Source organism: Struthio camelus, chromosome 17 (assembly GCF_040807025.1).
Source record: "Struthio camelus isolate bStrCam1 chromosome 17, bStrCam1.hap1, whole genome shotgun sequence".
Classification (NCBI taxonomy): domain Eukaryota; kingdom Metazoa; phylum Chordata; class Aves; order Struthioniformes; family Struthionidae; genus Struthio; species Struthio camelus.
This window is the reverse complement of record NC_090958.1, coordinates 9,694,369-9,720,808: the sequence shown is the minus strand read 5'-3', so window position 1 is coordinate 9,720,808 and position 26,440 is coordinate 9,694,369. Positions and strand designations below refer to the sequence as shown.

Below are 26,440 nucleotides of genomic sequence, written 5' to 3'. Positions count from 1 at the left end.
TTGGGGACGGGAGATGATGCTGTGGCCCTCGGGAGACAGACCAGGCTGTACTGCGTGGCCCTAGCTGATTTGCAGCTGCCTCTCTGATCCCAGTGGAGCTCCTGCGGGATACGCGGGTGCGCACAGCCGTCCGTGCCTCGGGCGAGTGAGGCAGCTATTGGCATTAACATGCAGATACTGTGCAGAGCAGCGCTGGGCAGCCCTCTGCTTTATACTGTTACCTGCTGAAAAGGCGTCTTTCTGGGAGAGCAATTGGCAGCCGTGCTCAGCGTGGCTTGCGTGACGTGCTTTCGGGCGCGGATTTTGAGGGCGTGGATCGGATGTGCCGCGGTGACCCAGCTGCGCCCCACTGGACCCAGCTGCGCCGGGGGTCTGGCGGCCTTGCCGGGAGCAGGGAGACGTCGCTGACGGCCAGCGGCCAGAGGGGAGCCCAGCGATGAATGACGGGGCTGTGAAGCCGACGCGCATCTGCGGGCCACACTGCCGCCTTTGTGCGGGCAGGCTGGGAGGGGGGCTCGCGCGCACTGCCCTCGAGGGTGTCTGCTGGACCTGCTAGCGGCAGTTTTGGATGGGGATTTGGGGCAGGAGAGGCTGACCAATATGCACTGTAAGTACTTTCTGGGTTGCTGGTGACAGGATAGCAACAGAACAAGCTTATTATGCTCTTTGTAAGAGCTTATCGCTCTTATTACGGAGATCAAAGATCTTCATGGAAAATCAGAAATGGCCAGAGTAGTTATTCTGCTTGAACTTCTCTCCCTCCTGCCCTTGGTTCTCTTCACATCCACAACCCTTCAGGCACCACTGTCCAGGCTGTTTGAGCTGTGTGGCTCCTCTCTGGCTGGCCAAGTCCTTTAGTGGTCCCTGGTGCCGTCAGCTCAGGTCCCCGGGGCTGGCGCCTGGGTGGGCGATGCAGGATTTACCTCCCGGGAGCTGTTCTTGGCGCCTCCGACGTGTGCTGGTACAAACGCTTGCTGACGGTGCTTGTGGCCGGGGCTTCCCAGCAGGGTGGCACCGTGCCCACCTCGGGTCGATGGATGGAAGTAACTATTTTTCAGTGAGTTTTTTTTTTTTCTTTTTTTCTTAAGCTTTAATGGCTCTTGCCCTTCACACTAGGGAACACCTTCACCGACGGGGACCTCACCCACCTCCCTCGTGGCAGGAAGACGCTTGCTGTCTCCCTCTCCAAGGACGGTGCGGAGCTGCAGGACTCGGCTGCTTGCAGCAAGCTCATCGCCACGGTGGCAGCAGCAGCAGGCTGGGAAGGATGCACCAGCTCTTTCAAGGTTTGGTCCAGATCCTATAGAAACCTGAGGCTGGGTCACTCCACCTGGTCCCAGTGCTACCAGGGTGCTCCTGGGGCGGAGGGCAGGCTGGGGAGCGGGGTACAGCAGGAGAGCTGGCAGAGCCTTGGGTCTCCCTCTTGCCTCCCACACCGTCTCTTGGGTAACATCTCTTGTCTTGCCAAAAATGAGCACCTTAGGAGTCTGAAGGCTTAAAGAGGAGCTGTGTCCCAGGGGGCACCTGGACATGCCTGGACCACTTGGTGGCTTCAAGTCTTTGGATGTACACACCGTGTGGGTTAGGGAGAGTTTTTAGCCTTTGAAACAAGCAGGTGCAGGTCGTCTCTACTAGAAAACGGTGGGAGAAAGGCAAACCGGCAAGTCTGTGGTGTCAGAGACCATAAACTTCCCTCTTCCCTTCCCTCTCCAGGTTGCTCCGGAGAGATGATTACAGCCCTTTGCAAACTGCATCATCCACAAACCAGGCGCCAAACCTGACCGATGGCCCAAACCCAGGCTCGCTCCAGGGAGCTCCGCGCTGTCGCCCTCCTCTCTGCCCGTTGCTGCTGCCGAAACGTGCGCCTCGTTTCTTCGCCGGTACCTACTGGTGGCTGTCTCCGTGCTGGGGGGGGGGGGGTGAAAGCGCCCCAAGGGGCCCCCATCGGGGCGAGCCCGACCCTCTGCGCGGTCTCCTGCGGCGAAGCGCGGCCGAGCGGCTCTGCTGAGCCAGGGACCTTCCTCGGCCAAGCTGCCAGCAGTAGGCTTGTTCCTGCGGCCCTTGCGCTGGTGCCGGGGTTTATTTATCCTGGCAACGTCTCCGCGGCGCTCCGAGCCAGGAACTGAGTACCAGCAAGAGCAGCGGGTCCTGTGGCCTCCTTTTTAATTGTTGCCTGAAGAAAGCAGGGATATTTTAGGATAATGTGACAACACCGCAATCCGGTGTTGTCGTGCCCCCCTTTTCCAACCTCACTGCTGCAGGAGAGTAACTGCTCCTCCGAGATAAGGGCTCCCGCGGGGCTGGGCCCATTTGGTGACATGATGGACGCGAAGCCGAGCTGCTGCGGGCGGCTGGCGCTGCTCAGAGCGATGGTCCCGGGGTGGGTGAGGAGCCTTGGAGGGCAGGGGACGCCCTGGGCCGAGCTCTTGCAGGGCCAGCGGTGCGAGCGGGAGGCGCGGGCGGGCGCCAAGGTCCCCTTGGCCCGGCTCATGCCTCTGTTGGCTCTTCCCAGAGGGGGTCAGAGCCCACCATCAGCCCTGGACGTGTGTGGCGGAAGGGGCCCAGGGCCCAGCCCCAACTGCCCGGCGGCAGGGGGCCAGCGGGGCCTGCGCAGGAGGCTCAGCGAGGCGGTTTGGGCGCTGGCGGGGCGGCGCTTGGGGCCCTCTGTGCTGCCCGCTGTGCCCTCAGCGCCCTGGGCGCCGTTCCTGGAGATCGGCCCTCCCCGAGCCCCCGGCCGGGTCAGCGCCTTCCCGGCGAGGCGGCCGCGGGGAGCGGAGCCGACAAAGCGGGCTGCGGGCCGGCGCCTCGGCAGCTGGAGGCCCGGAGGGGTGAGTCCTTGCTCGCTGGCGCCTTGCTCGGCCCTTGGCGACGGCTCGGGGAGGAGGGGGGGGGGGCGGCGATGTGTCGGTTGGGGCCGGGGGCGTCCGGCGGGCACGGCGCGGCCCGTGCAGGCCACCAGCGGGGTCAGGGTGGGGGGATGCCGGCCTCCGGCGCGCGGCCCTCAGCCGGGGAAGCAGCAGGCTTCGAAACCGGCCTGCGCGCCGCTCACCCCGCCCGTCTGCTCCAGGCCGTGGGCCTCGGCCGCGGCGGCCGCCGCCAGCCGGCTGCCACCGAGCGCCCTGCTTCGCGCTGCCCCGCTGCCGCCTGGTGCCGGGCCTCGAAGCGCTCCGCGGAGGGGGGGAAGCCCGGGGGGCGATGGCGGCGGCGGCGAGCGCGGGCCAGCTGCGGGCAGGTGGCCTGGCGGCGCGCGGAGCGGGGCTGCCCGCTAGCAGGCGAGGAGTTAAAAACTCAGCCGGTGTGATGAATATTTAACAGGCGCGCGCAGGCTGGAGCTGAGGGTTTCTCCGGCAGGCAGGCAGGCAGGCAGGCAGGCGGCCGTGGCGGCTGGCAGCGCCCGTCCCCGCACCCCAGCCGGGCACCTCCCCGCCGGGCCGCCCGCTCCCCGCCATGGAGGCACGAGGGATCGGCATAACTTTCCTGACTTTGCCTCTCGTCATCCGAGCGGCCGCCGGAGGTGAGCGGGCGGCTGCGCCGCCTCCCTTCCCTGGCGGGTGGTTTTGGGGGGCGGCCGGGGCTCCGGTGCCGCCGGCCCCGCGGACGGGTGCTGCGGCGGCTGAGGTGAGCCGGGGGTTTGGTGCCCGCCCCAGCCCCCTTTATTCCCTTCCGTTTCGGATACGGCATGGGGGGCGAAGCGCGTCGCGGGTGCGCAGAGCGGCCGCTGGCCAGGCCCTGGTCCGGCTCGTGCCCTGCCCTCCCCGCCGGGCGTCCCCGTCCCCGTCCCGCCACGGTCCGGCTCCCAGAGCCCAAGGGGGCCCGTCCGGTCCGGGCCGCTCCTCCGCGCCGGCGGGGGCTTCGGCCCGGCCTCGCCGCTGACCTGCGCTGCCCCACGAGGAGAAAATCCCCATGCGGCCGGGACGGAGACGTTCGTTACCTGGTACCCAGGCGCGACCGAGGATGCTCTGCGCTCCGGGGACCGATGGGGTTTCCCAAGAGCTCGGCTTCCCCTTCAGCACCGGGAAAACTCTCCCGAAGCCGGGTCTCCTCCAGCAGGCAGCGCTGGCCCGAGCCCCCTGCTGTCCCGCTCCCCGGCCCGGGGCGGTTCGCTCTCCTACGGCCGCGGCGCTGCAGGTGCTGCAGGGGGGGCGAGCAAAGCCCGTGGCCCTGGGCCAAAACGCGGACGGGCTCCGGCTTCTCCAGCGTCCCGGTTTGCTGCACCGAAAGCCGGCTGTAAACGAGCAGTGGCGGTGCCGGCTCCCTGCCAGCAGCCCTGTAGGAGTGGGCACCCGCTGCGCAGTGTGGGCACGGTGCTGCCCACGGCCCCCGCGCCGCCGGCGTCCCCCGCCGGAGCCCGCCAGGCGGGGAAAAAACCCCGGAGCAGGGTTTCGGCAGCTCTGGCGTCCAGCCCGGCAGCGGGTCCAGGGTCGTTTCCGCCGGGCGCAGCAGGATGAGCCCCGGGGAAGGTATCGCACTGCGCAGCAAGGCAGCGGGCCGCTCCGGGCTTGGCAGCCTCCGCAAGGAGAGCCAGCGAGGGCCAGGCGCGTTTCCTCGGCGAGAGGCGCCTGGGGGAGGCGGAGAGGGTGCGAACGCGCGTGGACAGCAGTGCCGAGAAGAGCCGGGACGCCGGGCGAGTTTGGCTGCCGGCTCGTGGTTCCCCGCCGGGGTGCCGGTTTACTCTCATAGGAAAGGAGAGTGGGGAAGGGGCCGGGGGGCCGCGGTGCAGCCCGCCCGGCGGGGCTGGGATGTGGCTCGGGCGGTCGTTAGCCTCAGCTTAGGGTTTTTCGTGATGCTGGAGGCAGCGTGGGTGCCGCGGGGCCGTTCCCGATGCCACCAGGGGGCTGAGCCCCACGGCAGCCAGCGAGAACGGGGATCCCTTTCTCGCCCCGAGCCGCTGTGCTGCAAGCGGGCACCTAGGATGGGTGTGTAAATGAAGAGCTGTTCGTCAGCGGCCCTGGGCTCGTCTGCCAGAGCCTGGCCGCCCGCGTGCCCAGCAGCACGCTGCTCTCACCCCTGCCCTCCTCCTCCTCGCGGCACCCCGCGCTCCTGGCCCCACAGGGGTCCCCGGCCCCGTCCTGCCCCCGCGGCAGCGCTGGCAGAGACGGTGTGGGAGCAGGTGCCAACCTGGGATTTTTCAGCAAAAAGCACGGGGTTTGGGGGCAGGCGTCCGTGCTCCCTCACGCGAGCTCTCTGCTCTCCCCCGCAGGGCAGTGGTGCTACGATTCGCAGGAGCCCGCGTGCGGTGAGTGTTGCGGCGTGGGGCCCGGCCGCCTCGGCAGCGCGGCGGCAGGTCCCCGGCGGGAACGGGGCTCGCGGAAGGGCCGGCTGAACCACCCAACGCCAAGCTGCCGCCGCTTGGAGCCGGGCTGAGATCTCAGGCGCGCGGCGGACGAGCCGAAGCAGAGCCCCTGAGCCCCTCGGAGCGGCTCAGGCGCGGCTCCCCCTCCAGCGAGGGCCGGTGGCCGGATGCTACCGGCGGCAGGATTGGCCTCCCCGGTTTTGGCTGAAGCAGGTTAAAATCTGGCTTCAACGCTTGCCCCCAGTGACTGCCGCAAGGCCGATGTGCCGGGGCAGGAGGGAGGCAGCGGGGCCCTGCGGCGGCCAGCGCCGGCCGTTGCCCTGGGCTCCGGCGCCGGGAAGGACGGTGCCGTATCAGGGGCCGAAACGGCCCTTGCGGTTGCTGCTGCTGGGAAAACAAGCGTGCGCCCTGCGATACAGTGGCTGGATGCCACTTTGCCTTGAAGCGTGCAAATAGCTTGTAAAAGGTTAATTAAGGATCAATGAGCAGGTAATTAGCTGTGACAATCCAACTGTTTTATAGCTCCTTGGTGCACGTGCGCCGTGTCCAGCGGCTGTAGCACGTTACCCGTGTCTGAAGAGCATTAATAGTTAGGCACGACTTATTACTCCCTGACAAACAGCCAAGCGGTGCTGGCAATTTAACCGAGGTCAGGTCAGCCGCTGGGCGGATTTTCACCGGCGCTGGGCAGCACGGAGCAGAGCAGCCCCTCGTGCTCTTCCTCGGCGTGCCAGGAAGGAGCTGGGCGTCCTGTGCCCGCAGGCTGCCGGGGCGGCCACCCCGGGGGCAGCAGCTGGCCCCGGCGCCGTGACCGGCAGGGCCTGGGGCTCTTCCCCCAAACACCGGAGCAACTAATGCAAATGTGCCGAGCACCTGGCTGAAAACGCCTCCCCCTTTGGCTCTCTTCCTAGTAAAATCCTTCCCGATCGCTAGCGCTTCGGCTGCCGGCCGTTCGGCTTTGCAGCATCGCTGGGAGTGGGGAGGTGATGCCGGGGGTGAAGCAGCCGAGCTGCGCCGGGGGTCCCAGCCGGGCGCCGTGTCTGCGCCCGATCCTGCACCCGGCGCCCTCGAGAGCAAAGCCCCGAGCCCGGGCGCCGCTCTGATGCACGGGTGACCGCCTTGGCGCCGCGTGGGATCGGCACCAGTACGGCTTTCGTGTAGTGGGTGTGCTGGCGCGTGACACAATTTGACAAAACCAGCGTGCATAGGCCAAAACGTGATCGGTACCAAACTGCATGCTCTGCCGACGGTCCTCATGCCCCCCGTTTCCCCCGTTCCTGCAATGGCTCCTGGCCGTCCTTTCCTCGTAGACACTCAATTCCGTTTAATTTGCTGCCTCGCGGTGGAGTAACCCCTCTATCACCACCGGTGTGTTTGGGGGTTGTGCAAAGCACCCCTGGGTGACAGCGTGGAGGGTCAGCAGGGGGTGGCCAGCAGCCTGCGAGGGGGCGGCTGCAGCAGGGAAGGACCAAGGAGGCGGCCGGGGCCTCGCCGAGGCGGCGGGGCGCGAGGAGGGTTTGTTTGGTGAGCGGGGGCGGCCTGGCAGGCGGATGGTGGCGGGGTGCTGGCCGTCCCCGGGGCCGCCCCGAGCCCGCTGCCGCCCCCTCCGCAGGCCCCAGCCACTGGAAGGAGCTGAAGGCCACCTGCGGGGGCAGCCGGCAGTCACCCATCAACATCGACCGGCACCGGCTGCGGAGGGACGGCCGCCTCGGCGACATCCTCTTTGAGGGCTACGACCAGGCCCCTCCGGGCAAGTGGCGGCTGATGAACGACGGGCACACGGGTGCGTGCCGGGGTGTCCCCGCGGCCCCGCTCCTCCCGCCGCGGTGGGCGCTCCCTTCCTTCGCCCGCATGCGTGCGCAGGACGGTGGCGCAGCCCCTGTCCCCGGGACGTGCACGATCCCGGTTATTAACCCGGGGCGGGGGGGAAACAGCCCCGGGGCTTGCCGGGCTGCAGGGGAGCGGCGGAGGGGACGCCGGGGTGCAACTGGCGCCCCCACGCACCCCGCTCACCACCCGGCGCTCTTGCAGTGGTGCTGAGCCTGCACGGCGACTCGGCGGCCGAGCGCATCAACATCACGGGCGGGGGCCTGCCCGGCACCTACCGCGCTCTGCAGCTCCACTTCCACTGGGGCAGCCTGGCCGGCAACGGCTCCGAGCACACCCTCGACGGGCGCCAGTTCCCCATGGAGGTAGGTGGGATGGGGCGGGCGGGCTGCCCGCGCGCCCTGGGACCGAGAGCGGTTCTCGGGTGCCCTGCGCCTGCTGCAGCCGCAGCACGACGGCTTGCAAGCGCCTAACGAGGAGGCGTTTCTGGTGGCACCTACGCCCATCTGAGGGGGATCGGGAGAAGAGATGCTAATAAAACCCGGGGAGAGGGCTCGTACAGCCGGGATGCTGCCGGCTAGCGAGTGCCAGGGCTCGAGGCTCGGCGCTCCGGACAGAGGGCGAGTGGCGCTGCGGCCGCGGGGGCTCAGGGCTGCGGCTCTGCCTCCAGAGTATGATTTACTTCTCGTGGATAGCGGCAGACGGTCCGACGCGCAGCTGGCGTACGAGCGGGGACTGCTGACGCCCCGTTCCCCAGCCCCGCTCCTCCTTCAAAGGACGCTCCCTTGTTGTGAAGCACTTTGATTTTCCCCAAACCTCCCTCCCACCCAAACGGCTGGGAGCAGCGCGGCTGCCAACGCCGTTCAGACCCGCGGGCCCTGCGGAGGCTGCGACCGCATTTGGGGTTTTTGCAGGCGAGGTTGGCCCGGCGCTGACTGTCCTGGGGCTGCCGGGGGTGGCGTGGGCACCCCGGGCGAGCGCCCCAGAGCCGCTGTCTCGCTCCGGGGGGTCGCCGGGTGCCCGCGCTCAGCCCCTCTGTGCTTTCCCCAGCTGCACATCGTCCACGTCAACGTCAACTACCGGACCCTCGGGGAAGCCAAGGGGCACCCGAACGGGCTGGCTGTGCTGGGCTTCTTCTTCAAGGTAGGTGCCGGGTGGGCTCGGGAGACCACCCCGAGCTGCAGGGCAGCTCCTCTCTCTGCCCATCTGCGCCATGGTGCCACCCTGGCCCCTCGCAGCCCTGAAGCCCACGGTGCTCCCTGCTGCCTTTTGGGGAGCTCTGGAAAGGAAAATGAGCCAGGAGCATCAGGCAGGTGTCGAAGGGGCTGCAGGGCTGCCTGGCACCCGGGAGGCATCGTCTTGGCCTGGGGCTTTGCAAGAAGGGCACCCGCCACGGAGCTGCGCACAGGTGGGTGCTGGTGGCAAGGATCTGGCCGTGTGTGGTCAGCTCGGTGCTGTCAATCACGTGCGGGTCTGGATTTTCCTGCCCCGAGTCGAAACGTTCTTCTAATGCAAATGAGGAATGGGAAATGCCCTCGCGGATTTGCAGCAGAGCTGCCTGAACAGCATGGGTCTCCTTGGGAAATGCGGGTTTCGGGGGAACGTGCTTGTTTTGATGACACTGGGGAGAGGTTTCCTACTGCTGCTGAAAGACAGCGAGAAAGAGCTGCAGTCTAAGGGCCCGGGGCAGCATGTCTCCTGCTTCCTGGGTATTCAGAAAGATCTTGGGTTTGCCCTAGAACAGGCTCTAAATTCTTGAGTTTTGTAGCCCTGTGCAGCCAGGCAAGCTGGTTGGGGCAGGAGGTGGCAGTGAGCCTTGGAGCTGAGCGGTGCTGGGAGCCCCCTCCAGCTTCGTGCAAAGGGGGAGCCCCTTGCAGTCACCCATCCCATCTGCTGGGCCTCGGGGCGCTCGGGGACGGCGGGTGCTCGCGTGCAAGCCTTTGCCGTTCGCTGCTCCCCTCCACAGGCCTCAGAAACGGCTAACTCCAACTACAACACCATCGTGGCTGGCCTGAGGAACGTGTCCCACCAGGGTGAGTCGGCTCCTGGGAGAAACCCCAGTCCGGGGGGGTGGTGGCGGTGGTGCCAGGTGGTGCCAGGCGGATGCTGACCCCCGCTCTCTCTCCAGGGGACTTTGTGGATTTGGCCTCCACTTTCCGCCTGAGCACCCTGCTCCCGAGCGCCGAGCAGCTCTCCAAGTACTACCGCTACCAGGGCTCCCTGACCACCCCCGACTGCAGCGAAGTCGTCGTCTGGACGGTGTTCGAGGAGCCCGTGGCCATCGGCCAGGCACAGGTAACGGCGCGGCGCGCTCCGGCTCCACTTGCTCGCCCCGGGAAAGAGCCCGTCTTGCGCTGCAGCACCGCTGGGTCTGCCCTGCGGACGGTTAGTGCCTTCAGAGCTGGGAAACCCCGAGGTTGGCCAAAGCGGCGCTTGCCGGGCTCCTTGTGCATGCTTTGGGAAAGCGAACGTGTTGAGCCGGGCTCTGCCCCGGCGCGTGGCAGCCCAGCGTCACCCCGGCCCGCGAGGGGGTCCTGGGACCGCCTGCGTTCACCCCGGCCGGGCAGCGCTCAGCGAGGCCCCCAGAAACGCTCGCCTGTGCTGCGCGTAGCCCGTTTCCTTGTGCTTTTCCTTGCACCTAAGCAATAGCGCAAAGGAAAGAACCAGTGCGGTAAAGCCCTGGGCGCGCTGGCCGTTCGTTCCTTTTGGGCGGATTAGGTGGGGCAGGTGTGACCCCCCGCCGGCGGCGAGGCCTCCGGCGCGCCTCGCTCGGCCACCCGCCTGCCCGCACGCCCCCGGTGCGCCAGCACGATTTGCAAAGCAGAACGGGGGGGTAAATGAACGCAGGCAGGCAGCAAACCTGAGCAGCAGAAAGAGCCCTTCCCTCCTCCCTGTCGCTGCCGGGAGCCCAGCGGCAGCCGCCCCGGCGGGCTGCGGCGCAGGGGGCGGGATGGTCGCCGCTCCGGCAGGAGGAGGACTGGCTTTGCAAGGGCTCAAGGGCTTGCAGCCGCGGAGCTGCGGGGTTTTGCCTGCTCCTGCGAGCAGGGGGCAAAACCTCGGTGGCGGCACTGCCCAAAACCGGCTCCGAGAAGCGGAGGGCGGGGAGTCCTCTCTTGCCCCAGTTTCCCAGTAAATGTGTTTCCCTGAGGGAGTCCCACGCTGGCCAATCTTTAAGTGCTCAACACAGGCCCAAAAAATATGATTAGCTTCTTTAAACATCAGGAATTGATCCTGGTAGGGACCTGGATTATCCTGTTTATGCTCCGGTTTCTCGATCTGGGAGGCCTGAGAGATACAGCAGGAGCAGGAGCTGCTGGCGCGGGGTGATGCTGCGGTTCCCGCGCTGCCACCTGGGGCACCCCGAAACGTGGCACCAACCCTCCCCGGCCCCGGGAGCCTCCGGGTAAAAGTCACGCGCCAGCAGTTAGAGGGAAACACTGGATTGCTGTGTTTTACCTGCTGCTAGGGTGGGATTTAAGTGTGCGCGCCGCTTGACGCTGCAATTAAGGCCATGCATGTCCAAGGGGGTTGGTGAGCGTGACGTGGGCTCGGGGCAGGTCCAGTGACGTGAAACGACTCGCCAGCTCCTTCCTCTCGCTCGTCCGCAGCTGACGGCCTTCGTGAACACCGTCTACTTCCCAGCTGCCGACTCCGCGCCCCTCAAGATGACCAACAACTTCCGCCCGCCGCAGCCCCTGCGCAGCCGCCAGGTGCTGGCCTCCCGGGACGCCACCACCAGCCGCGGTGCCGCCTGCGGGGCCTGCCGCCGGCTCCTCTCGGCCCTGCTCCTGCTGCCCCTGCTCGGCCCCGCCGTCGCGCGCCCCTCGTAGGGCCCCGGCCGCCCCTCGCCGCTCCCCGGCCCCCAAGCGTTTGCATGAACCAACGTTGCCAGGCTGCGACGGCGGCTGTACGGCAACACGTCCGATTGTTGGGGTCCTGGTGGGGGGGGGGGGGGGAAGGGGTTACAAAGCAAGGTGAGACGTCACCTGGGCAAAGAGTCGCTTTGCTCTGAGCCCCGGGCAGTCCTGCCGCGGTGATGTGCGGCGTTGCAAGGCTCGAGCGCGGCCGGCCCGAAGCGCTGCGGAGGGAGCGCGCCGGTGGGGCTGCAATAAACCTGAGGTCTCCGTGCTGTTCCCCGGGCGGCGCTGGCTTTGTGGTTGTGTTTCCCTTTGGCGTCGCGGGCTGTTCGGCAGCTGGGAGGTGGAGGGGGCCGCGGCGGGCAGCCGGGGCTGCGGGATGCTGCCGGCGCTGCAGGCCAACTGCTGAGGTGCCGCCGTGCCCGTCCATTGACGGCCCTTTCCCAGGAGCTAATTTTAGGCCCGGATTGACTGAAATGCAGTGAAACGGTAGCTGCAGAAATAGCCGCGGCTGCCAGCTTCGTCCCTCCGCACCCGGCCCCTTCCGCCTCGGAGCACGGCCGGGGCAAAGCTGCGGCGAAGGCAAATGGGGTCGTTCATAATTCATGCGCTGAAGCTTCACGCTGCTTTCTCCTCTCTTCCCGAATTACGGAGGTAAGAGCGCAGGTTGTGGTCTGAGAGAGGAGCAGGGGAGGCTGAGGTTTTCCCCGTTTTCGGGGTGAAACAGCCGCAGCTGAAGCACGCCAGCCTGGGGCAGCGCCAGGGAGCCGAAGCGGCCGAGATGGAGGCATCTCCCTTCCCTCCCCGTCTCCGCCAAGAAGCAGCTGATGTTTAATGTCCCTCAGCCCTCCGAGGTAGGTAGGAAGGAAAGGAAGAGCTCCTCTTTTCCTGCCTGGGCTGGCTGCCCCGGCTGCCGCCCGCCTGGCCGAGCAGCAGCTTCGCGGGGCAGCGGGTGCCGCGGGGCGCCGGCCGCGACGCTGCTCTCCTGGGGCCGGGGCCGCGAGCGAGGCGTTCCTCCTTCCGCGCGCAGCCGTGGACCAGGAGCCCTTGGCGCTGCCCGGGGCCGGCCCCGGGCCCGTGCTCTCCTTTCCCGGGCTGCCGACGGCCCCCGGCCCCCTCCACGGTCCCGCGCTGCCTAGTGGAGACGTGTCGATGCTGACAGGGAGGAGTAATTAAGAGCTTCGCCCCCGCGCTTTCCTGGGCTGGCGGGGAGGGGGAAAGAGGGCGCCGGCTCCGCTGTCCCCCGTCGCGGCCGCGGCGGGGGCATTGCCGCAGCGCTCCGGCCGGCGCTCGCTGGAAGCGCCGACCTCGCTCGGGGCGCTCGGGTGCTTGACCTTCCCCTGGGACTTCGTTAGTGCAGGTCACGGCCTCCCCGCTCCGGGCGGGCAGACACGAGCGCGGCTCGTTACGGCGAGAGCTCGTTACAGCAAGGGCTCGTTAGGGCAAGGGCCTCGGGGAGAGCGGGGGCCGGGGGCAGGCGAGGGCGCGGGAGGAGGAGGAGGAGGAGGAGGAGGAGGCCGAGGGGCGATGGGAAGGCCCGGGACGCCCAGGGAGCAGGGAAAGCTCCCCCGCCGCACTGGCAGGGCTCGTTTCTGGGCGGCCGCGCGAACCTCGAAGGGGCAATGGGGAAAAAAATGCCCCTTTTGTCAGCAGCGGAGCTCCTGGGGCGACGGACGCGGCCTCGCACCCTGGCCTCGGCGCCCGGCTGCCGTGACAGGTGGCCGACGCCGTCCCCACTGAGCGCTGGAGACCCCGTTGACCAACCTGGCGCGTCCCATCCTGAGCCCGCTGGCGCCCTCCCCATGACCGCAGGGGGGGCCACATGGGGGGCACCCCGGCTCGTGACCCCGGCTTTGGGGGTCTCCAGCCCGGCAGGGCCGTGGGGCGGCCGCTGGCGGCCCCTCGCCTTGGACAGGGCCAGTGGTGGGGAGCGCCCCAGGGATCGTTGATCCTGCCCTGAAAACTGCCCTTCCCAGCCGGGCCCTGGGGTTTCCTTTGGTGACCTTCATCTGTCCCCTTCCTCCCAACCCTCCGTCCCTACCTGCCTCGTCGCTGGTACGGCTCGACCCCGAGTCCCCGTCCCCTCTGCTGGAGCCCAAAGCGGGCGGGAGCTCTGGGGACCGGTGACAGGGCCCCGCCAGCCCCACTTCTGTGCCAGCTCTTGCATGGGAGGCAACGGGCCGTCCCACCTCTCACCACCACCCCTGCTAGCCCCACAGCCGGGAGCTTTGCTGGCGCCTGTCGCATTAAATACGGGTGACCACGAGGTGTCTCTGCAACCTAAAAGTTGCTCTGGCCAGGCCTGGGGAGATGCTGGCCCAAGGCACCACGAGGTGGTGGCATCTCTCTCCATCTCCTCTGTCTCCGTCTCCTCTCCTGTCTCTGTCTCCACGTGCATCTCCTGTCTCCATGTCCATATCCATCTCCTCTCCTGTCTCCATCTCCTCCAGCTCCTCCCTCCAGCTCTTCTCCTGGCCTGGGCCCGGGAGTGTTTGCCCGCGCGGGAACGAAGCGCTTCCAGAAGGAAGCTCAGTCGGTGCCGCGCCAGCCCCTCGCCGGGCCTTGTGCACACCCCTGCCCCGAGGGCTGCGTGCTCCGGCCAGCTGGCCGGCAGGCTGCAGGGCCACCGAGGTCAGGCCCCGCTCAGCGCGGCCAGGAGCGCGCGGGAGCTACCGCCGGCCCTCGCACGTGCTGGGAGAAACCTGCTGGAGAATCACGGAGGGCGATGGGTGCCTTGGCGGGCTGCCGGCAGCGACGCTGGGCGGCCAAGCAGCCACGGTCCCCAGCCGCCCGGCCGGGCCGGGGCTGCGTGCGGAGCGCGCCGGGGGCAGCGGCGGTGCCGGATGCCTGCGGTGGGCCGGGAGGGGTCGGCCGGGCCGGGGACCTGCTTGCACGTGGGTCTGCGGCTCCCAGTTGGGCCGCCAGCCCCGGGGCCCAGCGGGACTGGGACGGGCTTTGGGAACAGCGGGACAACCCCCTTACCGGGGCTGCGTGCCTTGCTGCAAAGCTCAGATCTCAATTCCTCCTGCTTTAGGGGGATTTTTAGCCTTCCCAGCTCGTAGGACTCTCCGAGACTTGCAGCATCGCAGGCAGGCAGATCGCCTGGGAGCGGTGCCGTGGTTTCCCTTGCTGGGCACCGGGATGGCCCTTGCTCGGGGGGGTGGGGGTGGCCACGGAGGTGTCCTCGAGCCCCGCTCCGCTCCTGTCTCTGCAGCTCGCACCCCCGAGCGCGGACTGGTTGCGCAGCCCCCGGGGCGTCCCGCAGCCGTGGGAAAAGCCCTCGCCGCCCTCCTGAACCGCGCCGCGAGCGCGAGGAGAGCTGGCCGTGCCCCCTCTGCTGCAGGGCAGGCCAGCGAAACCGCCCCGGGCACCCCGGATAAGCTCGGCAGCTTTTTTCCCCCCGCAGCGCTGGGGGGGTGCTGGAGCACCTCGCGCCGTTATTGCCCGCCGTGAGCCCCTTTCCGGGGGTGCGCCGGCTCCGGCTGCCCGCAGCGGCTTCGCTCGCGCCGGAGCGCTGCACCGCCGCCTGGGCAAGGGGAAACAGACCTGGGAAAAAGCTCCCAAAGAGCGGTTGCCAAAATGGGGCTGAAAAGTGACCTTTCCTCCTTCTCTACCCGTCCTTGCAAAGAGGGCCGGGGAGGGGACGCGCTCTTTGCCACGTGCTGGAAAATTTTTGTTGCCGGTGCAAAATAGGCTCTGGGGAAACGTGCCCGCGGGTTATTTCGAGATCCCAGCTGGTGTTTGTCCAAGCCGGCCGGCCTCCTGTTTGCTGCTGGGATGTAATTTTAGCCAAGGCAAAAGGTTGTTTTTGACCTCCTCGCGCTGCGGTCGGCACATCTGGCCGGGGCAGAGCGCGGGGCCAGTCGCGAGGGCGGCTGAGCGCGGCGGGGCGCCAGGCGGCCGCGGGGCCGGGGTCTCCCGCCCGGGCGGGAGCAGGATTGACCGCGACGGTGGGGGGGGGGGGCTGCAGGGCGAACGGAGCCTGCAAAAAGGAGGGGAAAAGCCCGTGTTTCCCCGTGCCATCGGTGCTGCACCCCGAAACGCCTGCTGGGGCTGCCCCGCGGCGCTGCCTTCGCCCCCGGCGAGAGCGCTGCAGCCGGGCTCCCGCCAGCCCCCGCCGCCCTCAGGGAAACCCCTGCCCCACAGCCCTAGAACTCCTCTTGCGCCACGTGCGCTTGCAGAAATTAAGGAAAAAACCCCCGAGGAGAACGCAGTTGAGGCCAGCCCCCCGCCGTGCCGCGGCCCCGCGGCCTCTCCCGGGCAGGCGCGTCGGACGCCGGGCCGGCCGCGAGGTTGAACCGGCTGGCTCCCTGCGGCAGACGCTGGTACAAAACAAGGGTTTTCTCGCCGCCCTGAGCAGGCGGGACGCGCTGGGGCGAGCCGGCGGCTTTTCACGTGCTCGACTTGGGAGGAAAAATATTTTTGAGCGGCTTCAAAGGCGCTTATTTGTTGTGCGGCTCAGCTTGTTTACACCTCGCTCATAAGCCTGCGCTTTTATATTTGGCGCTGTTTACCTCTGTATAGGCTCTGCCCGTGTTTTTTATGCGCACATAAATAAAATACCGTCGCAAATAAGCTGTCCTGCAGCTCCGCTCATCCAGCAAGTTTCCGCCGTCCAGCTGCGAGATGCGGCCGTTGCTGTTTTGACACAGCTATGCAAATGCTTTTTTCTGTGCAAGTGTGCTGGGTCGCTCAGCTGATGTTTTCAAGAGAACCAGCGTGAAACATTTATTTATTTCCCTTAATTACCTTTCTTGTGCAGCAGGATCAAAAAAAAAAAAAAAAAATCCCAGCCGCGCGCTTTTTGCAGGCGCCTCCGCTCAGCCTCCCGCTGGCGCTTCCAGCCCGAGCCGCTCCGGGGCGATTTCAGGTGGGAACGGCCACAACCGGCCTTATTTATTTATTTATTTTTTCCCCTCGAGCCGGGCGTTTGGGTTCTGCCTTGTATTTCGGGACCCTCCAGCCCGCCCCATCCGTCAGGCTGCAGGTCGAGCGGCCCCCAAGGGACCGGGAGCCGGGAGCCACCTCCGGGGCCGCCTCGGTTTGGCTGCGGAAAAGGGCCGAAAGCGGGTCGGCGGGGCCCGAGCCGCGCGGGGAGGCTGCCGGGGGGCCCCGGGCCGGCGCCGGGGGCCCGCTGACTTGGGCAGCTCGGGAGGGGAAGGGGCCCTGGCTCGGGCCGGCCGCTGGAGCGGGTTTCGCTTCCCGCTCTCGGCGCGCTGGGGGCCGTGCGTGCGGGGCCCCGATTGGGCGCTGGGGCCGGCGCCGAGTAAATTTAGCCTGGGGAGGCCCCGGCGGCGGCGGCGCAGCTGCGCGGGGGCCCCAGCTGGGAAGGGCCGGGCCGGCGGCTGGGGTTCGGTTTTGACTGTTTTGATGTGATTCTTCGTCCCGGAAACGCTGCCCAGCACGTTCCTGGAAGAAGCCACGCGGGCCCGAAAACGGCCTTCGCTGCCTCTTCGTCCCGCTCCCCCCGCTGAGCAGCGGCGAGGAGGTCCTGCCGTGCCGGCCCGAGCGTCTCCGGGACCCCCCGTGCGGCGAGGACTGGGTGCCCCCTTGCCGGCGTTACGGGATGGGATTTGGAGGGTATGTTGGCCGGGTCGGACGCCAGGGCCTGCAGCAGAGCGGACGCGCTCCTGGCTGCGCGCCGAGCTCCCCACGGCACCGAGCTCCCCACGGCACCGAGCTCCCCACAGCACCAAGCTCCCCATGGCACCAAGCTCCCCATTGCACTGAGCTCCCCATGGCACCGAGCTCCCCATGGCACTGAGCTCCTCACAGCACTGAGCTCCCAATGCCACCAAACTTCCCACTGCACCGAGCTCCCCACGGCACCAAGCTCCCCATGGCACAAAGCTCGCCATTACACCAAGCTCCCCACAGCACCGAGCTCCCCATGGCACTGAGCTCCCCATTGCACTGAGCTCCCCATTGCACTGAGCTCCCCATGGCACCAAACTTCCCACTGCCACAAGCTCCCCATGGCACCGAGCTCCCCATGGCACAAAGCTCCCCATGGCATCGAGCTCCCCACTGCTCTGAGCTCCCCATGGCACCGAGCTCCCCATGGCACCAAGCTCCCCATGGCACCAAGCTCCCCATTGCACAAAGCTCCCCATGGCACCAAGCTCCTCACAGCACCAGTCTCCCCACAAGCACCGAGCTCCCCACAGCACCAAGCTCCCCATGGCACAAAGCTCCCCATGGCACCGAGCTCCCCATGGCACTGAGCTCCCCATGGCACCAAGCTCCCCACTGCTCTGAGCTCCCCACGGCACCAAGCTCCCCATTGCACCAAGCTCCTCACAGCACCAATCTCCCCACAGCACCAATCTCCCCACAGCACTGAGCGCCCCATTGCACCAAGCTCCCCATTGCACCAAGCTCCCCATGGCACCAAGCTCCCCATGGCACTGAGCTCCTCACAGCACTGAGCTCCCAATGCCACCAAACTTCCCACTGCACCGAGCTCCCCACGGCACCAAGCTCCCCATGGCACAAAGCTCGCCATTGCACCAAGCTCCTCACAGCACCAAGCACCCCATTGCACTGAGCTCCCCATTGCACTGAGCTCCCCATGGCACCGAGCTCCCCACTGCTCTGAGCTCCCCACAGCACTGAGCTCCCCATTGCACCAAGCTCCCCATGGCACCAAGCTCCCCATGGCACTGAGCTCCTCACAGCACTGAGCTCCCAATGCCACCAAACTTCCCACTGCCACAAGCTCCCCACTGCACCAAGCTCCCCATGGCACAAAGCTCGCCATTACACCAAGCTCCCCACAGCACCGAGCTCCCCATGGCACCAAGCTCCCCATTGCACAAAGCTCCCCATGGCACCAAGCTCCCCATGGCACTGAGCTCCTCACAGCACTGAGCTCCCAATGCCACCAAACTTCCCACTGCACCGAGCTCCCCACGGCACCAAGCTCCCCATGGCACAAAGCTCGCCATTACACCAAGCTCCCCACAGCACCGAGCTCCCCATGGCACTGAGCTCCCCATTGCACTGAGCTCCCCATGCCACCAAACTTCCCACTGCCACAAGCTCCCCATGGCACCAAGCTCCCCATGGCACCAAGCTCCCCATGGCACCGAGCTCCCCATTGCACCAAGCTCCCCACGGCACCAAGCTCCCCATGGCACTGAGCTCCCCACTGCACCGAGCTCCCCATGGCACCAAGCTCCCCATTGCACCAAGCTCCTCATATGACCAAGCTACCCATGGCACCAAGCTCCCCACTGCGCCGAGCTCCTCACAGCACCAAGTTCCCCACAGCCCCAGGCTCCCCATGGCACCGAGCTCCCCATGGCACAAAGCTCCCCATTGCACCAAGCTCCTCACAGCACCGAGCTCCCCACAGCACTGAGCTCTCCTTGACACCAAGCTCCCCCATTGCACTGAGCTCCCCATGGCACCGAGCTCCCCACGGCACCAAGCTCCCCACTGCACCAAGCCCCCCATGGCACCAAGTTCCCCACGGCACCAAGCTCCCCACTGCACCGAGCTCCCCATGGCACCGAGCTCCCCATGGCACCGAGCTCCCCACAGCACTGAGCTCCCCATGGCACTGAGCTTCCCATGGCCCTGAGTGCCCAGTTGCACCAAGCTCCCCATGGCTCCTTGTGGGTAGCAGCTGGCTGCACTGCTGAGGGCTCATGCTGCAGTGGAGCTGGGCCGTGCTCCTGCCATGCAGGTCTGGGAAATGCAGGTCAGGTTTGGGTATGTCCTAGTGACGACTGCATTCCTGCAGCCCCCGCTGTGAACGGTGGTGTCCTGCTGGGGTGGGGGTGGGGGTGGCATAGGGAGCAAACCTGGCCCCTGGGCACTTTGGGGTGAAAGTGCTGGTTGTGCATGGCCTTTCCAGAAGCCCTGGGGAGGAGGTGGCTGGCTGAGCATGGGGTACATGGATGGGGCAGGACGGGATCGGGCCTGGGGTCCGGCTGCACCCTGCTGAGGCGCTGGCATTGCTCCTGCTCCCCACACAAGCCCGGGGGCTGCGAGCACAGCCGAGGCCGTGCCAACCTCCCCCACCAGCCCTGCCGCCGGGCCTGCGCCGGAGCGGGTCGTCTCCCCGGCCCCGCTCCCTGCGGCCGCGCTCCCCGGCTGCCGCCCGCTCGTCGCTGCGGCTATTCTTAGCGCCCAGCTCTTGCTTTCGAGTTTCAGCCCCGCTGCCTCCAGGAAGCGCAGCTATTTGCGTGCCTCGCAGCTGCGCCCCGCGGGCACCCGGAAACCCCCCCGGCCCGCGCCGGCTGTGCCACGTCGCCCAATGTTTTTCTGGTTGCGCCAAGCAGGTTTCACCAGCCACGGCGAGGGGCCCCATGTCCCCACGTCCCCCATCTTCCCGCGCATGCTGGCTGCCGGTGCGGGCGCTCGCTCCCTCCCTGCCGCCCGCCCTGCGGCTCTGGGACGTCGGCGGCCCCCGGTCCCTGGCCTCGGCGGGGGCTCAGGCGCTGCCCTGCCAAGCGACAGCGGTCGGGGCGGCCGGGGGCCCCGTGGCCGGCGGGCGCCAGCTCCCCCCGCCGGAGCGCGGCGCCGCGAAGCCCGGGCTCCTCGACGGCCGGATGTGCCACCTTTTTCCGCAGCTCATTAGCGCATTCCCGAAGCAACGCGTTTGCTCAGTTAGCTCCCCTTCCATTGGAAATTAATGGCAAGTTGGAAAAAAAAAAAAAAAGGCCTATTTAAAAATTGCACCAAAGAACACTGCAGAGCGAGCGAGCAAGAGAGCTGCAGCTGGGCCAAGCCTCTCGAGTTTTGCTTTTGATCAGAAGATTCAATAATTAGAAAATCCCGCTGAGAAACGCGGTGTGACGGGGAGAGTGGTCGTACCGGCGGGCAGGGGGACGGTGGCCGCGCTTGGGCCGACCCCGGGTGCTGGAGGGAGAGGGCAGCGGGGCTCCCGCGGGGCTCGGCGCGGGAAGCCGAGCGGCACGAGCTCTCGTGGCCGGCGGGGAAGGAGGGCGCAGGCTTCGCGGCTCGGCCCCGCGGTGGGGAATTGCCTGTCTTTGCAAAATACAGCTACAAAGCACTGCTCACAGCCTGGTTTCCAAAGGCAGCTTTCAAGTTTTAGTTAAAAGACTCAGTAGGGGTAAAAATGAATGCAATTGCGAGGCCTGCAAATTCCCCTCTGGTTGGAGGTGGGATTTTCCTGAAGGAAATGGGGCCGCTGATGCGTAATTCAGCAATTACTCCTTGCCAGCTTGCCTCTTAAGGAGCCAGTTTAGCAAAATCTTTTAATCAATAATTAGTGAGGCTTCCTCCTGCTCAAGTAAACGACGATTCTGGGCTCCGCTCACCCAGACTGCACCAAAGCTGAGGAGCTGCAGCGACTCGCACCCGCTGCAAAGGAGCAGGCTGGGTGCGCGGGGCTCCCCAACACGGCCCCGAGCTGGCGGCACCAGGGTGCACAGAGGCCAAAATTAGGAAAGAGGCAAAGTAGAGCAGGGTGGAAATACAAAATGTACTGGGAAAAGGACAAAGAAGGACAGTTTTGGTGCCTTTCCAAGCAGGGTGAGCTGGGGTCCTCCAACCCCATGCGTGACAGCACCATGCAAACACCCCCCCCCTCCCCCCCCCCACCCGGCATCGTGGCCAGCGCCGACAGCCCCGCCAACGCCCCAGCGCCCCAGCTCGTGCCGAAGGGTGTCCCCGGCGAGGGGCAAGCCTTGCAGCCCCTGATTTTTGGCTAACACCATAGTTAAAAAGAGCGAGAGCGACGCTTTGCACCTCCCACCGGTGCAGGCTGCTGCTGCCAGCTGCCAGCCCTGATCCCCTGCCAAAAGATGAGGGAAGGAGGTGCTGGGTGGCCAAGGACGCAGGTCCCTGCTGCTCCGTGCATGTCACGTCCTTGCCAAGACTGTGCCGTGCAAACGTCCCAGCTGGCGTGGCCCCGCTGCGAGAGCCTGGCTGAGGCCAAGAGGGTCCGGGACGGCGGCAGCACGCAGCCTGCGCTGCAGCGGGGGCTCGGGGGGGGCTCAGTCCAGGCGCAGCACGCATCCCCGTGCCCGTGCCCGTCCTCGTCAGCGCTGCCGGGGCGCACTCGGTGCGATATGACGCAGTGCGCAGGCACATGGGCAGAGACCTGGCACACTCACTCCACCACCTAGTGAGCCATCGGGCCATACTGCAGGTGCTGCAAGGTCTCCAGAGAGAGAGGCAGCATCCGTGAAAAGAACCCCTGCATGACAAAAGCAGATATTATTGTGAGGGGAGACAAGGTCAGCATTGCAAATAGGGCTGAGAGCGTAAAAGAGACTCGGACAACCCTGCAGAGCCAACGCTAGTTCAGTGTCTGTGTTTATTGGGCTGACACCCAGGGTGCGGGGGCAAGTGTGGGGCACAGGGACAGGACGGAGGGGCCGGGCACAGGGGGGACGGCAGGGACCTGCGCCAAAGGAGAGTGGCTGCTGCCACCAGCAGCCACGGGGACGGACGGGGATGGGGATGGGGAAGTGGAGGGGGATGAGGAGAGGAGACAGTGGAGCTCCCGGTGGGTTAGGAGGAGCACTCGGATCTCTTGAGGACCTTCTTGATTCTCTTGCCATCGTGTGTGACCTCGCAGGTGTAGGACACGTGGCCCTTTGTCATCACAGGGGCCTGCCTCGGTTTGGTGGCAACTCCAAGGCCATGGGTGACCCCGTGGTTACCTTCACCTGGAAACGCCTGCTTCCTCCACTGTTAACAGTTTATGATTTACAGTTATAATGCACTTGGAAATAATGGATATTATAAGAATAACACATATATACACACATGTATATTAGAGTATTAATATAATACAATCTAGAACATCAAGCAAAACCAGCCCTGTTTTCTCACCAGGTCTGCTCTAAGGCACTAGCAGGTACAGCTCGGAAAACGCACAGCTAAAAGAATGGCAGCGGCAAGACTGAGAAAGGACGTTTGTTCTGGCTCAGCTAGCTACCTTGCCTGATCAAATGCACAATACCTAAACATATACACCCGAAACCGGGGGGGGGGGGACCTCCCCCCCATAAAGAGCCTCCCGCCTGAAGAAGCTGGTAAACTGCACGCTCTTCTTCTCATGCCCCCCGTCATTGGGGTCAGACTTTTTTGTGGCACTTTCTTTCCAAAAGCACAAGCGCTGAAGGACCAAGATATTTTCACCCCCATGCTCAACAGACATTTGAGAGCTTTCTCTGCATTTCTGGCCCCCATTTCTTCTGGGGGAAGAAAAGCTCTTCAAGAGCCTCCCGACCTGTTTTGTTGGTGAGCACAAGGACATGTCATTTTTCTCTCCAGTGAGATGAGCCTTGCCTCCCCCCTGCCCCGTGCCCAAAGAGCACTGACTGTCCTTCAGCGGCCCTTCCTGGAGGAGCTCGGCTTGGAGTCCGAGGGAGAAAACGTCTGCTCCTTGCTAAGGACTGAGGACTGGCTCCTCAGGTCTAAGGAGCAAGGACTTGGACCTTAGTAAGGACTAATTTCCTCACAAAGAAGAAAAGAGCCTCGCTTAGGAACCTAAGCCCAAGTCTCTGAAAGAGGGTGCCAGGGCCAGGCCTGGCGTCCATGTCCTGGGCAAATTTAAAGACCCGATAATTGAGAAAATGCCCAGAAATCCTCCGTGGCGCACACCAGAGTCCTCTGAGTCCTCCGCGACGAGACAAAGGCCGTAATGACGCGCTTAGTGCCTCTCCCCAAACTGGCGGCAGAGCCCACAGCCTGCCACCGAGTCCGAGAAAAAGTCCCCAAATCACCGAAAAGCGCAGAAAAGTCCCAATTTCCCGGTGGGGAAGGAAAGACTGCGAGGAGTTGAACGACTTACCCAGGACGGTCAACATGGTCCCCGCGCCGAAAGCATCAGTAGCAGTAAAATGAGGCTCGACAAAAACCAACTGCAGGCGCAGTGCCTTCATCCTGAGTGCACAAGAATGCGGTGAGATGGAAATGCCGGGGCAGAGGCGTCTCGATGAATGTCTTGGGTTGGACATGGTGGGATGGAAGTGCCTTAATGTAGGTGGTGGGATGGAATAGAGCAAGACAGAGGTGCCTTCATGACTGCGTCGGGATGGTCATGTCAGGAGACAGGTGCCTTAGCAGATGCTGTGGAAGGGAGAGGCCCTCATCGATGTGGCAGGATGGAGGTGTCCAGATGGATACGGCAGGGTGGAGGTGCCCCAGTAGACACAGTGGGAGGAAGGTGTCCTCTTGCAAGTGGCAGGATAAGGTGTCTCCATGGACATAGTGGGATGGACGTGACAGGACGGAGATGCCCTGAGGGATGTGGTGGGCTAGAGGTACCCAATGGACAGAGAGAGATGGATGCATCAGGATGGAGATACCCAACGGATGTAGTGGGGGTGGGTGCATGGGGATGTAAATGCCCTGATGGATGTAGCAGGATGGAGATGCCCAGTGGACACAGCAGGATGGATGCATCAGGCTAGATGTAACATGCACCCACCCTGCAGCGCCGGGGTAGAAGTTGCCCAGCAGACACACCAGGGTGGCTTTGCTCTTCTGCGCAATCTCATCGGAGGATGGTGGGAAGAGGTGCACGGTGGGGGAGACCTTGGGCTGACCTGTGGGAGAGAGCAGCACCAGGGTTAAGGAGAGAGATGGACTTTGGAGAGAGATGGACTTTGAGGGAAGTAGTGGTGGGGGGGGGCTGTGTCTTTAAAAGTTGGTCACGTAGCATGGTGCATCATCGCTGTGGCGGCAACAAGCATCAGCAAAAACCCTGTTGTCCCCATATGCCGGTGCAGGCGTCAGCGCGCTGCTCGGCACTGCAGCGGCCGTGCTGGGTCTGGCGGCAACGTCGAGGCCATGAGTGACCCCCCCCCACCCCGACACCCCCGCTGGCCACCTTCGCCTGGAAACGCCTGCTTCTCCCATGATTAACAGTTTAAGATTTACTGTTACAATGCGCTTGGAAATAATGGCTATTATATGAATAACAAATAATATGTGCATAACAGATAGATGTGTATATGACACACATATATATACACACACATATGTCTATAAGAGTATTCTACATTATGTAGCATACGTTACCTCTGAGAGACACAGTATAATTTATATTTTCTATATGCAAAGCTTTCCATATTTATATGTTATACCTACAGACATACAAGCGCGTATACACATTCATCCTGTTAGCTCTCTATCTAGCTATGTCTTCAACGAAATATATCCATTTGGTCTGATCTTTTCACTTTGGGATCTCTGGTTCACTGACACAAACCCACTTCTTTCCTCTTCTACGGCTATTTTCTCTGAACTCCAACCGTCAAGCAAAACCAGCCCTGTTTTCTCACCAGGTCTGCTCTAAGGCACTAGCAGGTACAGCTCGGAAAACGCACAGCTAAAAGAATGGCAGCGGCAAGACTGAGAAAGGACGTTTGTTCTGGCTCAGCTAGCTACCTTGCCTGATCAAATGCACAATACCTAAACATATACACCCGAAACCGGGGGGGGGGGGACGGGACCTCCCCCCCATAAAGAGCCTCCCGCCTGAAGAAGCTGGTAAACTGCACGTTCTTCTTCTCATGCCCCCCGTCATTGGGGTCAGACTTTTTTGTGGCACTTTCTTTCCAAAAGCACAAGTGCTGAAGGACCAAGATATTTTCACCCCCATGCTCAACAGACATTTGAGAGCTTTCTCTGCATTTCTGGCCACCCTTACCGGGGGCGGGGGGGGGGGGGGGGGAAGAAAAGCTCTTCAAGAGCCTCCCGACCTGTTTTGTTGGTGAGCACAAGGACATGTCATTTTTCTCTCCAGTGAGATGAGCCTTGCCTCCCCCCTGCCCCGTGCCCAAAGAGCACTGACTGTCCTTCAGCGGCCCTTCCTGGAGGAGCTCGGCTTGGAGTCCGAGGGAGAAAACGTCTGCTCCTTGCTAAGGACTGAGGACTGGCTCCTCAGGTCTAAGGAGCAAGGACTTGGACCTTAGTAAGGACTAATTTCCTCACAAAGAAGAAAAGAGCCTCGCTTAGGAACCTAAGCCCAAGTCTCTGAAAGAGGGTGCCAGGGCCAGGCCTGGCGTCCATGTCCTGGGCAAATTTAAAGACCCGATAATTGAGAAAATGCCCAGAAATCCTCCGTGGCGCACACCAGAGTCCTCTGAGTCCTCCGCGACGAGACAAAGGCCGTAATGACGCGCTTAGTGCCTCTCCCCAAACCGGCGGCAGAGCCCACAGCCTGCCACCGAGTCCGAGAAAAAGTCCCCAAATCACCGAAAAGCGCAGAAAAGTCCCAATTTCCCGGTGGGGAAGGAAAGACTGCGAGGAGTTGAACGACTTACTCAGGACGGTCAACATGGTCCCCGCGCCGAATTCAGCAGTAGTAGTAAAATGAGGCTCGAAAAAACCTCCAGCCCAATTGCAGGCGCAGTGCCTTCATCCTGTGCGCGCAAGAATGCGGTGAGATGGAAATGCCGGGACAGAGGTGTCTCGATGAATGTCTTGGGATGGACGTGGTGGGATGGACATGGTGGTATAGAGGTGCCCCAATAGACATGACGGGATGGAGATACGCTCTTCCATGGGGCAGGATGGAGTTGCTTCCATGGCCATAGTAGGCTGGACATGGCAGGACAGCAGTGCTGTGAGGCATGCAGTGGGCTGGCAGTACCCAAGGCATCAAGAGCGAGACTGATGCATTGGGATGGTGTGCCCTGATGGATGTGATAGCCTGGAGGTGCCCAATGGATGTAGTGGGATGAATACACTGAGATTTAGGTGCCCTGATAGGTGTTGCAAGACAGATACGGTGGGATGAAGATGCCTCACTTCACATAGTAGTGGGGATGCATGGGGATGGAGGTGCCCAGATAGATGGATGTGGCAGGATGGATGCATCAGGATAGGTGCTTGATGTGCCCTGACAGACTAGTGGGGCAGAAGCAGCAGGATGATGTGTGCAGACAGCTGCATGGCCTTGCTGGAGGAGCCACAGCAAAACGTAGGGCCTTTGTCCCGCCACCTCTCATGGACTGCGTTGGCCTGGCTCTGCGGAGCTGTGTCTGTGTCACCTGCCTTGTCACGGCCACCGCCCACCTGTGGCAGCTGCCTCCTGTGCGGTACGTGCCCAGCTCCCGGCCTGCCATGCAGGGGTAAAATTAACTCCAGGAAGAGGGGCTTGAGGGGGGATAATGCCTGGGAGCTGGCCCAGGCCCAGAAGTGGGCCTACCTGGGCCGGGTTTTGGTACTGGGTCAGGGGCCCACGAGCCTCCTTGCAGTGGCCGCACTGCGACATGCTGTGCTCCGGGTGGCAGGAGAAGGGGAGAGATGTGCAGTGTCACTCGCGAAGCCACTGGGCACGGGGCTCTGCTAGGCTCCCGGTGCGGTGAGCACGGTGGCAGCTCCAGCCAAGGCTCGGGGAGGCCGTCAGGCTGCAGGAGCCAGTGGCGGTGAAACGCACCTGTCCGTCATTGAGCCCTGGGGGCTGCAGAGCCTGTGGGCACCAGTAGTGGCATCAGCACTGCTGGAGGGGGCTTGGCTCCTGCGCAGC

General features: G+C 64.4%; 2 protein-coding genes across 3 annotated transcripts; one reads left to right on the top strand and one right to left on the bottom strand.

Annotated features, from left to right (window-relative positions):
- Positions 1–3,290: 3,290 nt before the first annotated feature.
- On the top strand, positions 3,291–11,260 carry LOC138061365 (carbonic anhydrase 15-like). Of its 2 annotated transcripts, none has more exons than XM_068910973.1 (8): positions 3,291–3,514; positions 5,201–5,236; positions 6,906–7,076; positions 7,325–7,485; positions 8,171–8,263; positions 9,087–9,153; positions 9,249–9,415; positions 10,729–11,260. In XM_068910973.1, the coding sequence occupies exons 1-8, from the start codon at positions 3,448–3,450 to the stop codon at positions 10,948–10,950; spliced, it is 984 nt and encodes a 327-aa protein (XP_068767074.1). In that variant the 5' UTR covers positions 3,291–3,447; the 3' UTR covers positions 10,951–11,260. The 2 variants fall into 2 exon arrangements, with proteins under 2 accessions (XP_068767074.1, XP_068767075.1); XM_068910974.1 differs by lacking the exon at positions 3,291–3,514 and adding an exon at positions 4,394–4,460.
- Positions 11,261–21,249: 9,989 nt separating this feature from the next.
- On the bottom strand, positions 21,250–26,185 carry LOC138061421 (uncharacterized). Its single transcript, XM_068911503.1, has 4 exons — positions 26,120–26,185; positions 25,233–25,287; positions 22,984–23,510; positions 21,250–21,645 (listed from the first exon to the last, which is right to left on the bottom strand). The coding sequence occupies exons 1-4, from the start codon at positions 26,183–26,185 to the stop codon at positions 21,466–21,468; spliced, it is 828 nt and encodes a 275-aa protein (XP_068767604.1). The 3' UTR covers positions 21,250–21,465.
- Between the last annotated feature and the right edge of the window lie 255 nt (positions 26,186–26,440).